Below are 18113 nucleotides of genomic sequence, written 5' to 3' on the forward strand. Positions count from 1 at the left end.
TTACCATCCGCAAAGCCCCAGAGCTTTGCAAAAACAATGCATTTTCAGTACTGTTAGCACATTCACAGCCTATCCTGGCCTTTCATGGCGCAACACAAATGCTCATATATACAGTACAGACCAAAAGTTGACACACATTCTTATTCAATGTGTTTTCTTTATTTTCATGACCATTTACATTGGTAGATTCTCATTGAAGGCATCAAAACTATGAATGAACACATGTGGAGTTATGTACTTAACAAAAAGTGAAGACCTGACCTCCACAGTCACCGGACCTGAACCCAATCAAGATGGTTTGGGGTGAGCTGGACCGCAGAGTGAAGGCAAAGGGGCCAACAAGTGCTAAACACCTCTGGGAACTCCTTCAAGACTGTTGGAAAACCATTTCAGGTGACGACCTCTTGAAGCTCATCGAGAGAATGCCAAGAGTGTGCAAAGCAGTAATCAGAGCAAAGGGCGGCTATTTTGAAGAAACTAGAATATAAAATATGTTTTCAGTTATTTCACCTTTTTTGGTTAAGTGCATAACTCCACATGTGTTCATTCATAGTTTTGATGCCTTCAGTGAGAATCTACCAATGTAAAGGGTCATGAAAATAAAGAAAACACATTGAATGAGAAGGTGTGTCCAAACTTTTGGCCTGTACTGTGTGTGTGTGTGTGTGTGTGTGTGTATATAAAGAACATGATAAAAATACCTCAACCTCACTGCGACAAAAGCAGCCATTCACCCAGAGAACACAGATATAATCATTGATATCAGTCACAAGGCATTCTAAGCATGATAATAAATAAGAGGGGGCCCTATGGTTGATCGAGGATGAGGATGGTGAGCAAAGTAATTATTATTATTATTATGCTTTATCTGAACTCCATTTATGAGTAGATTTCTCGGCAAAACAAACCTGAATCACTTGATCTTCACTTGTGATCTCAATGGCCTCTTGACTTTGCTCCAGTGCAGTGAAAATAGCATTACATGCTCTATAAAGGGATGGGCGGACAATGGAAAAGAACAAAACAGTAATCAGTCTGTTCTGATATTCAATGGACAAAAATGTAAAAGAGAAACATGTCTCCTTTCCATCTTTACATGCATTAAGCACATGTATGGTAAACAGTTCCCAGTAAAATTTGTCTCACCTCAGCTTGAACTTAGCCCGCACTTCACCATGCTCAAGCTGGATAAGCTCATTGTAGCAGGCCATCATATTTGCATTCTCCACATACCGCTAATGGAATTACGAGAATAAAATGGTTAGACTAGATCCAAAGCAGTTTTGCATCTTAAAAATACAAAGCATGCAATGAATTTTTTTATATGCAAATTCTATTTTTTGTTTATGCAAATTATATATATATATTTTTTATATGCAAATTCACATGGCTGATTTGAGTACCTTAACTCTAGTGCCACAAACAGTACATAAAAAGACTGAAATTCAGTAGAGAACATCTAAACAGCGAGTTTATACATTTATTCTTTTACATTTCTATACGGTTTACATATACTTTTATAGCGTTCACAGCAACAAAGGGACCTGACGTACTGAAATTTCCGATAACAAGTCGGTCATTCATGTGGGGGGTAATATAACACCTAATAACACCATTCCTAATACTGAATTTTGGCTAACCCTGTTAAATCCAGCAGCTAGCAGAGGCATCACAGTGGCTTCTTCACGGTCTGGCCTTCAACAAAAAAACACAACATTTACAAGGAAAAAAAAAGATGCAATTCCCAATAAAACGATGTTGTGGGAGGGTGTGACATTAAGAGATTGCATAAGAATTCTGCCCTTAATTTTCCAAATGAAAGGATGTTGAAGGATCTATACAAACATTCATTACACGTATGAGGACGGGTGGGGTGGGGGGTGGGGGGCGTAGCAAGAGCCCACTGGCACACGCAGCTTTACGTACCTTTTGACGATGGCAACAATCACAGTGTTTTCTGATGAGTTCACCGCTCTAATTGACCTGTGTTTAAACAGAGAGAGCCATTTAGCATGCTGGCAAGAGCGCCGGCATCGAAATCAATGCGGGTTTAGTTCTTCATGGTCCGATACTCGGAGGCAGACCCCCATTTGTACGGCTCACTGTAAATAAATACGCTTTTGAAAGGCCACACTGTACACCGGCGGCCATCAGCTAGCGGTTAGCTGAAGCTCCTCGCCATAAAGCCTCTTTGGTTCTTTCTCAGGGAGTGATGCGTGCACACTGAGCAGTATAGATTGCTCAAAATGAATAAGGTTAACATACATGGAAGGCGAGCTAAGTGAAATGTTTATAAATGTGTTTTGGTTCTGGGCCGGGGCTAAACATAGCATAAAGAGGGCGCGTTTCTCATTTAAATGGAATATGACTTCACCAGCACCTGAAGTGGAGAAATCCCTCTCACCTATGCAGGGAAATCCAAGGAAAGATCTCAGTTACTTGCTAGTTTGTTTTGATACAATTAGTTCTGTTCATCAATTTAAAAAAATCATTATTTAAGACTAAAGATTGCTATAACGCATATTTAAGACTATGTCTGGCTCAGTCTGGAGGAGGCTCAGACAGGGAGTGATGGGGGAGATGACCTGGTCATTTATATATATATATATACAAGACCAGATAGATTTTTCCCACCTTTTCCCCCCTCCAGATGATGCACCCAAAACACTGAACTGAGTCACATGGTACAGTGTATTTTTTTTGTCTGGTTGTGTCTGATTTCCACTGTTTACATGACTTAAAAAATAATAAAATGAGGGTGCATTACACACACTATTTTAATAAATCCTTTCCTTTGACTGCTCATATACATAAAAAAGACTGAGGTTTTGCATGGGTATATTAAACAAATGAACGGCAAACACAATTTAGGAAACACAAATACTACAAATCAATTTTTCTATAAAACATCATTTTTATAGAGGCTAAAGTAAAAACAGAATGTGGGTGAACATACCGACATAGCGCTTCTGCGTCAAAGTATCGGGAATGTCTGTGGTCGATGATTACGAGGTCATGATGCTTTTCCAGGAAGCACTCGAGCGCAGATTCGGGGGTTCGAGCAACACTGCACCTGAAGTTGGCTTTCTCACAGGCCCAACAGAAGCCATTGCTCTGACTGTCTTCTTTGGCAAACACTAAAAGTACCTGTTCAAAAGCAGAAGTTTTTCTCTAATTAAAAAAAAAAAAAAAAAAAAAAAAAACTGTTGTGAATAATAGTCAGATTGTTATATTTCTGTATCAGGGAAAAAAAAAAAAAAAAAAAAAAAAAAAAGGCACCCTGAGAACTGTGCAAACGGCATGAAAATACACGAGGCTCTAGCTCTGGCAATCTGTCACACTAAATGTCCTGGAGATTGATTGTGACTGGCTCCCGCCACGCGTCATGTCTTGTGCGTCAGTTGCTCTTTTGGCCAACACAGCGATTTAAACTATTGGACACGCTGGCACCAACGTCCGTCGCCCGGGCTCCAGCGGCTGGGGCACAAGGTGCCGCAGCCCCAGAGGAAACCGGGCCTATGTTAAAAGCGCTCTAACATAACCAGCTCGCTCGCACAAGTACGAGCCGAGCGCTTTCGGCCTCCCTCCAGAAACCCGTGGCACTGACACCAAATTCGTGAGTCATTCGTACTCAAACAAACGTCACCGCGAATTGGGTCAGCGGTGTGGAGCGCGCGTCCAGCTTTTTCCACGTGCACCGCAACAGGCAGGAGGGCCCGGCCTGAAACCCGGAGCCCGGAGACACCACTGACGTTGCGATAAGCGCGGCCTGTCCCTTTAAAAGCCGCCGGCTCCCATGTAAAGGTATTTGGAGAGGGGAGAAGCCGTGAACCTGGGAGAGTCAGATACGCTGATAAAACCGGTGCGCGTCGTAAATACGCACTCAGCCACTCACACAAGAATGTTCACGGTGTGTGCAGGATGATGTCACAAATCCATGCTGACGTGCGGTTAAAAGAGAGTCGGAATTCTCTCAGCAGACACATTCCAGCACAACGTGAAACAAAGAGGCATATTATATTTCATTAAGAACAGGGGTTCTTCGGATCAAAACTGCAGCTATTTCTTACAAAAACACATTACAGAAAAATATTAAATGCAGTATATACCGAAAAAAAATTTGGAATAATAAATTGGCTAAATGTTTAACAACAAGATTAAAGGGACAGGCGCTTTTGCATAGAGATGTGACTACAGCATTTTCAGACCAAATGTCTAGAAAACATCATTGCAGGAAAAAAAAAAAATGCAGCCAGATCCCGTGAGTAAGGAAGGAATGGCAGGATCAGCTGTGAGTTCAGAATGACAAAAACAGGAAAGGGAAATCTCTTGGTTTCATTTTCCTACTGTGATTAAACCAAAGAGCATTGATGTAAAACAGGTAAAAAAAAAAAAATTAAATAAAAAAAAAAGAATAAAAAAAATGCAGCATTCCACAGATTACAGATGTAAATGGCAAAACATCCAGCAACCAGAAAAAAAAGGATGATCATGCAGGCCAGGCGACAAAACTCCCAACTTCCAGAAAACGTGCAAAATAAAATGTATAAAATTAATAAAACTTTCCCTGCTATCCCTGGGTCACCACCACATGACGAGAGAGGCAGTACCCGGGCCATAAAGACGCATTCAGTGCCTGAGGACGTCTGTGGCCCCCCTCATATAAGAGGTATTGTTTCTTATGGCATGCTCATTGTCGTGCATGTTTGGACCGTTGACATGGCAACCATACAGTACGGTGCCCTGCTCTCCATGCAGCTGTTAAAAAGGGTCCCTTTCTTTCTACTGCTGGGAATTTGTGAAATAGCTAGCAATGAAACAAAAAACGGGGTGGATTACACCATCAGATGGGTAGGTGCTTATGTAAGATGCTTCATGTTCTGGGATCACAGTTGATTGACAAATTACAAATATAGTTCCAGCATAAGCATTTTCTAGTCAATAATAAAAACAGCAGGGATGCGATAAGTAGATGCAACGAGCACTAATAGTTCTGCACACACAGCCTTGGTATTTTTGGCTTTCTATGAATTAATTTGTTTATTTGTAAAAAACATATTCTACCTGAAGCTGATCTTTGAATAACTTCATTGGTCCAAACTGCACCTCAGTAAATGTGGTCTGAAACAGAAACATATAACGATTTAGTGCTTTGCAATAAAAATAAACCAATTAAAATACATAGTACAAAAACTTTTTTTTACCAATAACTATATACACACACAAAATACCTTTTTCAGATGGACATGGAAAACTATGACTAATAATACAAAGTTTTTAAAACTCTAAAAAAGACAGACATGTGCACCTATCAAACTTTGCTCCAAATGAGAGGAGCGTTCTGTCTGCATATAATTTAGCTTCCTTCCTCCTGATGGAGCTTCACACAGGGGTGAGTATCTATGGCAACCAATCCCCCTGCGCACTGCCACCCCTCCAGAATTCCTCTTCTCGGTAAACAATCCGGGCACGTGAGAGGCACTTGGAGTGGAATTTGAAATTAAGGTCGGATTTTAAATTCTTTCCTCCTCCTTGCAATACTTTAAGCCATTTTGAAAAGCTACTTGGAACAATGGGACAACGGAATCCAGAAACGGTGTTGGGTGTGGCTGTGCCCCCCCAAAAAAAAAAAAAAATCAATTTTTAAACGTTAAAATGTTATAAAGAAATTCTAATGATTTGGCTGCAAGAGTTCACAGTACGGTTCATCATGCCTTTATAAAAACACTCACACGCAGACAGATCAGTACAAGACGGATACTTTTATGCCATTTTTCTTCAGTAATTGGAAAGTGCGAAGCTAAAAGAAAATGTAAAAGTTTGTACGTGGTTATAAAGGCAGTGGTGGAATTATTTTGGTGAGCCTGCCGATGCTTGTGAGGGTCAGAAACCTGACGTATTGAATTTCGCCACAGGCCAAGCTGGGCAGAACAACGTGCCCTGGTGGAGCAGAGTGGTTTTTCCCCGTAATTGATGCCGACAGAGCCAGTCTCTGGCATGTGTTGCATAACAGAAATAGCCTGCCATGCTAACGCCATACATTCCTCCTGTAATAATGCAGCCGGGAACCTAAACCGCATGCAGCGATTGCTAGCAGCCTATTGGGTGAGACCCAGGTTCAAACCCCACCTACTACTACTACATCGTGTCCCCGAACGACACACTTAACCCCGAGTGTCTTCCGAGGGACTGTCCCCGTGACCACTGACCGTGAGTGGCGTCTGGTAAATACCGTAAATGTAAATGCAGCAACGGAGACCCGTGAGTACAGCACAACGATTACTGTTGCCGGGAGGTGCACAGGCAACTTTTTTCGCACTGCACCAAAGACAACGGAGGACCAACAGACGTCATGTGGGGAATTGGCACCATACTATACAAATGCAATGCATGCAAAGTTCGAGTGGAATACAAAAAAAAAGGACGAATGCGAATGTGTTGATAATGGCTGCCGGGTATGCAGTGGACTTCATGCTACTTTAGGGAAATTTCATTTATGCATGCAGCTACGCAGCAAGATGCAGGTCATTCGTAGGCAGACGTCACGACTCCGTTACAGGCGGCGGGTGACGCGCAGGCCGACTGGGGGGGATTGGCGCGCGCTGCGGGTTTGATGCGGGTGGCAGGGGTCGGATCCTATGCACCTACTGTATTTACTTAGCCACGCTGCCTTTAACCCCGCATCCTGTCTACTGCCTGCATCCGGTCCTATGGATCTCCTCGCCACAAAAAGCCCTTCATATAAACTGGGAGAGTGGCTTTCCACCAAAGTGAAAAACAGGAAATTGGATGACATTGTTCAGCGAGCAGACGTCAGCAGAGACACATATAAAAGGGTAAACAGTTCTCTAGCCATGGCAAAGGGACCAGCACGCTTGGAATCTTGGGACGTCTGCCTCGCGTTCTCGTGCGCAGCCCAACCCCTGTTGGGAAACGTGCAGCTGAGCAAAAGCGCTAAGTGCCAATCACCTGCAGCTCCTCTGGCACGCCGCGCTGGCGTGCTGACGTAAGTTGGCACGCATTAGTGAAGGGAAGGGTTTCTAGGCTGCCCCACTTAAGTCAGTCAGTAAGCAAATAAGTTGTGTGCGAGCGAGCGTGTGTGTGTGTGTGTGTGTGTGTGTGACTGTATATCGTTGAGGCAGTTTTTTTTTTTTTTTTAATGAAACACGCGCACAAAAAAAAAGGTCACGTGGGTAAAGTGAACAGGTTTAGCCGACTAAAGAGAACATTTTTCAGTTTAAGAAAATTCAGGGGTCACCTTTTAGCTCCTCCAGTGTGAAATATTTTCTTTTCTAAAAGACATTTACGTATGGGTAGGTGTAATACTTTGTAAAAATATGGATTTATAAAAAGCTTGAAAATACATATACACACACACACACACACACACACACACACACACACACACACATATATAAACAGCGTTCACAACAGTTGAGTTAACTCAGAAGGGAAGATGAATCAACGACGATCATGACCTAATTAATATACAGTCGGGGTATAATCTTCCATAGGATGCAGTAAGACGCCACTCCACGCTTTCACCCAAACTACATCCGACATTAAAACCGGCAAAGCAAGAGAACTGTTGCCTCAGTTTCAAACCAGACAAATCACACAAACGCATAGCAACAAGATAATGATCAGGTCATATTTCATGTGGAAATGGAATACAATTAATGAAAGAAAGAATAAATATTCCACGGTATTTGGGGACCATAGTAGCAAAACAATGACTAAAACGACTAAGACAATGCGACTAAGGAAGGTACAAAAGACACCGGTAATAAAAGTGCAATACGATGAGCAAAATACTGCGCAGAGAGAAAATGCAGGGTGATGTATGCATCCAGAAGCATTACGCAGCGTGACCAAGTATGTCATCAGTGGAGCAGAAGACTTTACGTGAGTCACCACTCTCATAAGTAGGCCATCATGGATTGGTGTCCTAAATACACCGCTGAAAATGTCAGACAACTGCTACAAAGTCGATGTGAAGCAGCCAAGTGAGACGACGTTAAAAAAAGAAAGCCTGCAGTCCTGCAGTCCAACGAATCTGCACAGTGTATCAAATGAGCCAGGTCTAAACAGGCTGCTATATATTCTGATATATATATATATATATATATATATATATATATATAAAATTCTAGCATACTCACAAAACATAAACTAAATAAGAGACATCACATATGACTTAAAAAGTACAGTGGGTACGGAAAGTATTCAGACCCCCTTAAATTTGTCACTCATTTAAGTTCATTAATGTACACACAGCAACCCATATTGACAGAAAAACACAAGAATTGTGTCCTAGGTATTCAGACCCTTTGCTGGGACACTCAGGTACTGTCCATTTCTTCTGATCCTCCTTGAGACGGTTCTACACCTTCATTTGGGTCCAGCTGTGTTTGATCCTATACTGGTTGGACTTGATTTGGAAAGCCACACACCTGCTATATAAGACCTTACAGCTTACAATGCATGTCAGTCCAAAAGAGACTCATGAGGTCAAAGGAACTGCATGAAGAGCTCAGAGACAGAATTGTGGCAAGGCACAGATCTGGTCAAGGTTTAAAAAAAATAAAATAAAATTCTGATGCACTTAAGGTTCCTAAGAGCACAGTGGCCTCCATAACCCTTAAATGGAAGATGCTTGGGTCGACCAGAACCCTTCCTAGAGCTGGCCATCCAGCCAAGAGTTAAACCTCACTGCAGCACTCCACTAGACTTTATGGCAACTGAAGCCTCTCCTCAGTGCAGGACACATGAAAGCCTGCATGGAGTCTGCTAAAAAAAACCCGAAGGACATCAAGGTAGTGGGAAATAAGATTCTCTGGTCTGATGCCACCAAGATAGAATGTTTTGGCCTTAGTTCTAAACGGTATCTGTGGAGAAAACTATGCACTGCTCATCACCTGTCCAATACATTACGCACAGTAAAGCATAGTGGTGGCAGCAGCATGCTGTGGGGTGTTTTGCAGCTGCAGGACGATTGGTTGCAATCGAGGGAAAGATGAATGTGGCCAAGTACAGGTCATATCCTGGACTACATTTACAGCATTTATCAGACGCCCTTATCCAGAGCGACTTACAATCAGTAGTTACAGGGACAGTCCCCCCCTGGAGCAACTTAGGTTTAAGTGTCTTGCTCAGGGACACAATGGTAGTAAGTGGGGTTACTGGTTCATAGGTGAGTGTGTTACTACCACTGGACTGAAACCTTCTCCAGAGTGCTATGTACCTCAGACTGGGCAGAAGGTTTACAATGACCCTCAGCATACACAAAATAACAACGTGGTGGCTTCAAAACAACTCCACAACTGTTCTTGAATGGCCCAGAGCCCTGACTTAAACCCAATTGAACATCTCTGGAGAGACCTAAAAATGGCCGGCCACCAACATTTACCATCCAACCTGCCAGATCTGGAGAGGATCTGCAAGAAGGAATGGCAGAGGATCCCAAAATCCAGGTGTTTCCCCAAAAGACTCATGGCTGAATTACATCAAAAGGGTGCTTCTACTTAATACGGAATACTTAGGACCATATCATATTTCAGTTTTTCTTTGTTAATAAATCTGCATAAATGACAACATTTCGGTATTTTTCTGTCAATATGGGGTGCTGTGTGTACATTAATAAGGAAAAAAATGAACTTAAATTATTTTAGCAAATGGCTGCAATATAACAAAGAGTGAAAAATTTAAGAGGGTCTGAATACTTTCGGCACCCACTGTATGTTGCATGGATTCCCAGGGCTCCCAAAGTCATTCCCAGCAGTGGAAGTTTGTTTTAAAATGGAAGATCCAATTCCTTTATTTTATCATGTGCCCAGTTACAGTACGCTAAGCTCACGGCGAGAACACACTGACCCTCAGTCCGTCTGCCAGTTTATCTTTTACCTCGCTAGATAAAAAACATGCGCAAACACAACGCTGCGATAATTATTACGCATATTCAAGAGACTCTACATACGTGCAGACCTCATTGTTGCTTCTAACTTGTGTTTAAACACGATTTGAAATGCGCACAGAACATTGATAAGGTATCGGAGAGAGAGCCAGATAACATCACAAAGCAGAACCGGTTTACTTTTTCCTCCCTCCCCCCTCTTCCCAAGGTTTAAATCTGTGTCTTTCCTGCATTTCCAAATGAATCAGTCAGTCAATGCTTCTGTAAATGTCTGAATTAGGTCTATTAAACCCCGTTCCAGCCTCGGAGTGTAAAAACCAGAAGAATAATGGAATTAAACCTCATCCTATTGTAATGTCCTGCAAAATCAGAAAGCAGGTAAAACAGACCAGCAATCAAGTTGCCCGAATCAGTTGGAAAGGTTCATTAAATTTTCCCCAAATAAATAAATAAATAAATAAACAAACAAACAAACAGATAGACAAATAAATAAATAAATCAGAAGGAGGAACGGCTCACATACAAAGGATGTAGAGACACAATCATAAATAAATACAACCAATTACATTAATGATCTGCGTACAAAACACATCCCTTGAAAGAAAGTCTTGCCCGTTCCTGGTCTCCTTCAAGGTATTTTTGGCCTTATCCAGATTATGCATCAATCCGCCCTAATGCCAACCCAATCCTAAACCTTGCAGCGCCGAGTTGAGAGGCGACAATGCTCCTCACTAGAGTGGTGGTGTGCATGTGCAGACAATAGCCACGAGCGCCGTAAACGCCACCGTCCCACACAGCCAAGTTCACGTTGAGAAGAAAAGCCAGACAATAGCTGTTAGACTGTTACAGTGTTACACAACATTAGGTGTGGAATTCAGAGACCCGAGGAGCATGTGGGAGGCGTTAGGGGGAATTTTTTTTTTATTTTTTGTGAAAAGGACGTTAATTTCAAACGTTTCAATGAACCACACGTCATCTATGCTTGCGTCAGCGTTAGGAAACACATCCTAGACACTAGAGGGCAGTTCAGAGTCCAAAATCCTGCCCACTAGCATGTTTGAGGATTTACATAATCAAACAGATAAAACGAGGAAAAACACCGACTTTGATGATATTTGTGCTTACAGATGGGCGTCGGTCGAAATCATCCAGAATGAGTAAGCATCGAGCAGTCAATCATCAGGTTCCTCCCATTTTGAAGTTCTATGTTTGTAAAAACCTAATTAAAGATTGTGTCTGGGTAACAATTCATTACACACCAACAAAATGTTTAGTCGGTTTCTCCTACCAAGCGGTTTACCAACGAACTTTGAAAAGTTCCACCAGTCGAGGCCATGCAAGCACCTTGAACTTGAACCGTTCCTGACCCTTATGTGCATTATCCAGTCAACATAGGTGACTACCATAAGGGAATACTGCCAAGTGTGTGTGTCTGTGTGTGTGTGTGTGTGTGTGTGTGTGTGGTGTGCCTTCACGTAGCTTGTACGTGACAAATTAACATGAATGCACATCTTGCATTTCTCCACGGTCCTTCTAGCAACCTCCAGCTATGCAGCCACTGTGGGTTCAGACCCCTTTCTAGCATTGCTAGCATGCTACTAACTCCTGAAAATAGATCAAAAGACCAGCTGCTTTGGAGAAGCTTTGACCAGGACTTCTAGCTGCAAAACCTGGACCTTGACAAAGATGGTCAGTCGCTCAAAATTACGCACCTCCATTACATTACTATGATCCAATGTATCCCATATAAAGTGCACTAAAGCTGAAACGTAGAGCTGATGAATTATAAACTGTCAAAATGACCTATCATGTCTCACGATCATGTCTCGTGAACTCAAATTGTCCCATTTCTTCATTTGCACCAAAAAAAAAAAAAAAAAAAAAAAAAAAAATATCACACTGACCATTCATTACCGCCGGTTCCTACTAAAGGTCTCGGCTGCTAGAGGCCATCCTGGGACCATGGACGAAAGTGGGATGATGGAAGAACCTGGAGGAAAACCTACGCAAAGTCCTCACGACCTTGGAGGCATGAGGTCACGTCACCATCCGCCACGCCACATATTCTCAAGTTCTGGTACAATTTGGCACAAAACTAGCTCTCTGATTGGTTGGCAGCGCTGGCAAACACTCCTGTCTCTGGCCCACCTTCATTCCAAGTGCTGGCCGTGCACGGCACCCCGACATCATAGAATTCAATTCACAGTTAAATAAGAAACCTGCCAGTTTGAATTAGTTCAGAATTTCATTTGTCCCTGAAACATGAACATTTTTTTATGGCCAAAAAATAAATGGCATCTAAGCTTTAACCACGATGTTCGCATGTGCGAAGGAATTGCCTGATGAAACTGGGCCACAATAAAAGAGTTTAGTGGAGAAAAACGGCAGTTTCCTTGGGTCTCATATCACCTTTGCTCCGTTTTGCTACACTGATGCTGATATATTGCGTGTCACTTTAAATTCTGAAGTCTGGATTTACCCTCTAGACAAATGTTGACTGTTCGTTGCACTTAATATTTCATTACTAGCGACTGCATACTGCATTGTAGCATGTCAATGTACTTTCTACCTCAGCAATAGCAGACAAAACTGCAGTCAAAAAAATGTTGCCATAAAACATTAATTATTCAGTCTGCGAGAAAACATTATGTGGGTACCTGACCACAGCATCAAAAGCAGACATTGGACTAATAAATGTGCATCCACACATTAGGCACGTTCTAAATTAATGTTCTTGGCATCAAAAACTGTTAATTAACTTCAACAGGCTGATGTGTAAATTGGTGTGATTCAACCAGCAGTGATTGGCATCTGTCACGACCAATCAGAGAGTTTGAGTTCTGTATTTAATTTGCATTGCTTTTCCTCATTATTAGGACCAGTTGAAATCATTAAAGAGCTAATTGGAGAAGCTTAATTCAGAAGCTAATCGGTAAAAGATAACGATAAACTTTAATGCAACGTATTTATTTCTTTGAAAACTGCATTTGGATGCACCTACTCATTTTTGGCTGTTGCGTTTTTTTATATTACAGAACAAAACTGAAGACACAGGACTATGAAAATAATACACATGAGGTTATGTAATAAACCAAAAAAGCAAAAACCAAAAAAATATAGATATCTTTCTGTGATGGCAGCATTTCACATGCTTGGCTTCTCTCCACCACCTTAGAAAACAGGGACAGTTTCCAACAGTCCTAAACATTAATGCTGAACTCTTTCTTATCATTTGCTCATGTTAAAGAGCAAATCATCTCAAGCAGATGATGACTATAGTGAATAAAGCAGCCAAAACAAAAATTTAATATGTTTCTTGCAATGATACTTCAAAATGACTCCACAACCACCACAGACTAGGTGCGTCCAAACTTTGGGCTGGTAGGGGATGAAATAATTAATTACTTATAAGTCTAATTAAATATCTTTGGATAGCATTAATACTAAAATTCATGATTTCTCTTTTCATGTGTTCCTGAATGAAGCGGAACTCTATATGTCTATTAAGGATCAACTTTAGATTTGTAGAATTAACATAACCAGCAGTTCAGACAACATCAGGATCCTCTACTCCATAACCAGGTTATTGCCCAAAATCTGTGCAGCAAATGCAAATTTTCTGGAAGCATCCACTCACAAAGCATGAGCCAACCTGTCCACATCCAGACTACCTCCATGTGACCCCCTGGCCTTATACCACCCATGAAATGTGCAAGTGATTGTGAAGGAACAGGAAGTTTTGCGCGAAAAAAAAAAAACACCATTAACATTAAAGGGTTTATGTTGGTGACTAATCTGGAAACCATAAACTATTTTCACCCGACCTTGATCATAAAACCGACCAAAGCAATTCTGCAACCATGAGCAGCACTACAGACATTTGCTTTGCTTTTCAGTAATAGCAAACCAGGCTGGAACTATAGGAGGATGTCAAGGTTAACATTTATACGCTTCGTTTTCAGATTAATTAACACTGTTAGCAGTAATGAAATAATTCCATTTCATATTTTGTTCTGGAAATGCACAATATATGAAGAGGTCAAATGTTAATATATTTAATATAAAATACTGATATTAAAATAGTCATCATTCACTAATTTTGCACGTATGAAACCTAAAGCCTATACACTATAACCAATGTAAAAAAAAAAAAAAAAACAAGATAAAAGTGCTTAAGTCATGTTAGGTCCGACACACAATCCACCCCACTTGTGAAAAAGAACAGAGGCCTGGCTACAAAGTAAACACTTGTGGTGCCTTGTTTTTGAATAATACAGTTTCGACAATCACATGCCATCCCATGATTCAAACGCTCCAACCTTCAGGGAATAAGTCTCTGAATACATCTTTATTCCAGAGGACTATTCCGAATACAGCAAGGTCGGTTCCTAACGTACGATGACCTTATCTGGCTTTCCTCCATTCAGTAGGTTCAATATTCTACCTTCACCAGTTATGTTCCAGACTAAATGTAAAGCCAACGCACATCAAGTGCTAAATCATGCTGTACTTCGAGGTCAACAGATTTCTTCTGGATTGGATTTATCAGTCTGTTCAAAGCATTAGACATGAAATTAAGCAAAAAACAAAATGTGCTCTTTAATAATTACGTCCCTGCAGCACAGAGTCCCAAACCCACGTCACTGAATAGTAAACCCTTTATTCTTGTTCTGTGAACTTTACGACACAGAACAGTGTGTACCCTTACTTGTCTCTTACCACTTCGGGGGATACAGAAGAACTTCAAAACCATGAGCAAAAAATATATAGAAAAATGTCCCACTACACAGAATACATCATAATACAATCATAAACATACAATCATAATTTTATCTTTTTAGCACTCACAATAAATATTACAGTTTAAATGCCTGTGTATTTAAAACGTTAACAGGCTTCAAATAGTACATGATGAAACTATAAAATAAGAATAAAGCCTTACAAGAATGATCTCTAATCATTTTGTGTGTATGTGTGTGTGTGTGTGTGTTTTAGGCAAATCGGCCCAGGAGGTGACAGAAAACTCAGCGGATTTCACTCTCCAGCTTCTAACCAGTAACGAACAGACTAAAAACTAATAATAGTTCTGCCATTTTTGTCATGCATTCCCCTGCTGTGATCCTAAAAAGGTATTGTTCATTCATAAAAGGAAACACTGTACAACAATAAAAATGCAGCAAAATGAAACGTGAAGCAAGAAAAATGTTAAAAAAAAAAACCAAGAGTTTCTAATCTGCTCGAGTTTTATAACTGTGTGACTGTAAGTCTGTTACATGGCTGAGGTCAGGGTCTGGATTCAGTCAATGGCATTAAGAGAATAAGCACATTAGCAGCAGGAGCAGGAATTACAATTAACGTGATTTCAGAAAATGAATGCAAAAATGGCCAAAAGGACCACACGGCTCCGGTTATACTTTCCCTCAGAGACACTAAATATTCGGCTTACTGTCTTATTTAAAAAGAAACCACATTAACGGTGCTTTTTTTGGTCATTGCATTAAAATAAGGCTCCCTGAAGTGGTATGAAGTGCATCCCCTCCCCAATTAGGAGATTTGTTCTCCATGTGACAGGATTTCTTTTTGTATTGTCAAAGTCATGAACGGAACCCAGAAAACCTGCAGTTTTTTTACATAAAAAATATATTTTTTTTAAAAAGATGGGGCAGGACATTAAAACAGAAAATGCTAAATATACAAAAAAACTGTTGGTGACCACATATTTGTGTGGCAGAATCGTAATAACCTATACAAAATTTTCATCTTACATATGCATCTTTCAACAGAATTATTCATTTAATCTGAGTTTTGGTGAATTTTAGGGCCATTTTGGAACACCGCAGCCTCAGCCTGTCACATTTCTACGTGGGGACGTTCTTTCAAACGGAACGAGAGAATTTGCTTAATTGCCAGCGATACCAGGCCGCCGTCAGCCATCCCGTCCATTTACAATTCACTCAGCCTCCCCGCAGACCCGAGCGTTCAATAAAGCCCTGTGTTCTCTGACGTCGCGCGGCTGAAACCGCGCCAGCGGAACTGGAATAGCATCTGAGCCAATCTCTGAAGCAGAGACAGAAAGGGCCTCGGAGTCCAGGCGGGAGCCGAACAAGCAGGACAGCAGAAAAAAAAAAAAAAAAAAAAAAAAAGATAGACTGACCCTCGCATCGGAGTCTTATCGCTGCACCGCAGTTCACAACATCTACTTAACATTTCACGATGCAGCGATGCGGTCGATAGGACGAGGCATCCTGCGAGTTTTTTATTAGAAATCGCAAACAGTGAAACCACTAGACAACCACTGACGCACATCTGGCAGGGTCTCTCGGCCACACTCGGCCCCTTCCTCTCCCCACGTCCTCCGACCTCTGCGCCAGTAGAGATAAAACGCCAAGCATGACATGGCAAAACTGCAGAACGCATGCCCTCCCAACCCAGAACACTGCTCAGGACCAAATTATAATGCACTGCGCTCAGATCAGACTCAATTTCCATACTTACAGAACAAACTGGTGCCATGCAGCACGGAAAGGCAAATAAATAAATTCATGCAACGAAGTCCTACAATCAGCCCAATAACACTTTAAACTAGTGCAAACACGAGTTATAATATGTTACACTCGTGTCCATTTTAATAAGCAAAAATGATTATTAGAATTCTCTCTTTGCTACAGTTTACTTTTAAATGTAATTCTTATGTGTGTGTGTGTATATATATATATATATATATATATACACACACACACACACTGAAGAATGAAATATCTAAGATTTTTTATTTTTTATTAATGCAATAATTTTAATGACTGTTAATAATCAGCAGCGATGTGGGGGGAGAATCAGAGAGCCGGACAGAGGGAGCGAAAGAAAAAGAAAATGGTGATGCCGTATGCGTCCCCTCTTACTTTCCCTGCGCGGCACAGTGGATTAATTCATCAGCCAACTAAGCCTGTGCCCTCCTCTGGAATAAATTATCCGGCGGGTCTCGATTTAAGACTTCGCGGGCGCATTCATCAGGCCCGGCTGCCCCCCCCCCCAAATCAACCACGTCACATCCATCAGGCGGCGGGCCGCCGCCATTCAGGCGCCCGCGTGTTGCCGCTCGCTCCCTCCCGAGCATGCGGGCAGATAAGGCCCGAGGATGGTCCGGCGGGACGAACCGTGAGCGCGGCCGAGCGCCAAGGCCAGATAAACGCTCCTCTGTTTAGAGGAACTTCATCCCTGCCGAGATCCGCTGGAATGCGCTCAGACAAAGAAAAACCATCGGCAGACCTTGTACTTGACCACGCCGCCCAGATGCCGCGCCCTTGACACCCGGCCGGCCCGCCGGACACCGCTCCGCGTGCGGCAGAAAAAGAGTTCGTGCGAAAGCAGCGGAAATAGAAGAAATGGATGCGAGCGGCCTTCTGTTGCGGCACAACCAAACCAGGCCCTCCAGCTCGGTCACGGCGTGGTTACTGGCGGTGTGCTAACTTTGAACTTTGACCCCAATGCCACACGTTCAGTCCGCAGCGGTGATTAACCCCCGAATTCGGCAGGAGAGAGAGGACGGCGCCGCTCCGGTAATTATTCTGCCCCAGTTTCGCCCGATGGCCTCCGGTCAGGACGGACATTTCCCGTCCACTCAGTGCGCCACGTACAGTACAGAGGGAACTAAAACCGTCCACAATCCCATCAGCCAGCGGTGGGGGGGCATCACGGTACATCCCTCGCCAACAAGTGCCGGTTTTATATGGAATATTAAATGGAATTAGAAGCTTCCGGCAAATCAAAACAAAACGTATCCCACAGCGACGACGAGCCAAACCCCACAGAGGGGCGGCGGCTGGCGAGGGCGCGTGAGCCGGGGCGGCCTGGCACACACCACGAAAAACACGGGCCACGATGATCGATATGATATAAACGCTTCTTTTCTATACGGTTAACCGGCGGCATGATTACAACGCGACTTATTAACATTTGGGGTTATACAGACGGACGCTCGGGCCTTCTGATGTGAAACCGTATCCGACTGGACAGGAAAGTCCTACAACGCCTGGCTTCGTAGTTACGGATGCCAGTCGGGTCGTCGTCATAAGGACACGCCAGGAAGGGGCTGCTGGTTGGTTCGGGGTTTGTCATGTAGTGCCGCTGGTCCTCCGACGAAGGCCCGGCAAGAACTTGCGGCCGATCCGATGGCGGACTGGGCACCAGTACCCATCAAAGC

The 18113-nt window shown here is 42.4% G+C and overlaps 1 protein-coding gene across 2 annotated transcripts in view; it reads right to left on the reverse strand.

Moving 5' to 3' along the window:
• pde8a (phosphodiesterase 8A) overlaps nucleotides 1-18113 on the reverse strand; it is a 31101-nt gene that overhangs the window by 12044 nt on the left and 944 nt on the right. Inside the window, exons 2-7 of one of the 2 annotated variants that reach the window (XM_028957124.1) lie at nucleotides 5065-5121; nucleotides 2957-3147; nucleotides 1927-1983; nucleotides 1641-1695; nucleotides 1147-1235; nucleotides 909-987 (exon numbers count right to left, since the gene is read on the reverse strand). In XM_028957124.1, coding sequence (XP_028812957.1) covers nucleotides 909-987; nucleotides 1147-1235; nucleotides 1641-1695; nucleotides 1927-1983; nucleotides 2957-3147; nucleotides 5065-5121 — 528 coding nt within the window. Of the gene's footprint in view, nucleotides 1-908; nucleotides 988-1146; nucleotides 1236-1640; nucleotides 1696-1926; nucleotides 1984-2956; nucleotides 3172-5064; nucleotides 5122-18113 lie in introns of both variants that reach the window. The other variant, XM_028957123.1, reaches the window with a different exon arrangement.

Source organism: Denticeps clupeoides, chromosome 16 (genome assembly GCF_900700375.1).
Source record: "Denticeps clupeoides chromosome 16, fDenClu1.1, whole genome shotgun sequence".
In the NCBI taxonomy this organism is placed as follows: Eukaryota; Metazoa; Chordata; class Actinopteri; order Clupeiformes; family Denticipitidae; genus Denticeps; species Denticeps clupeoides.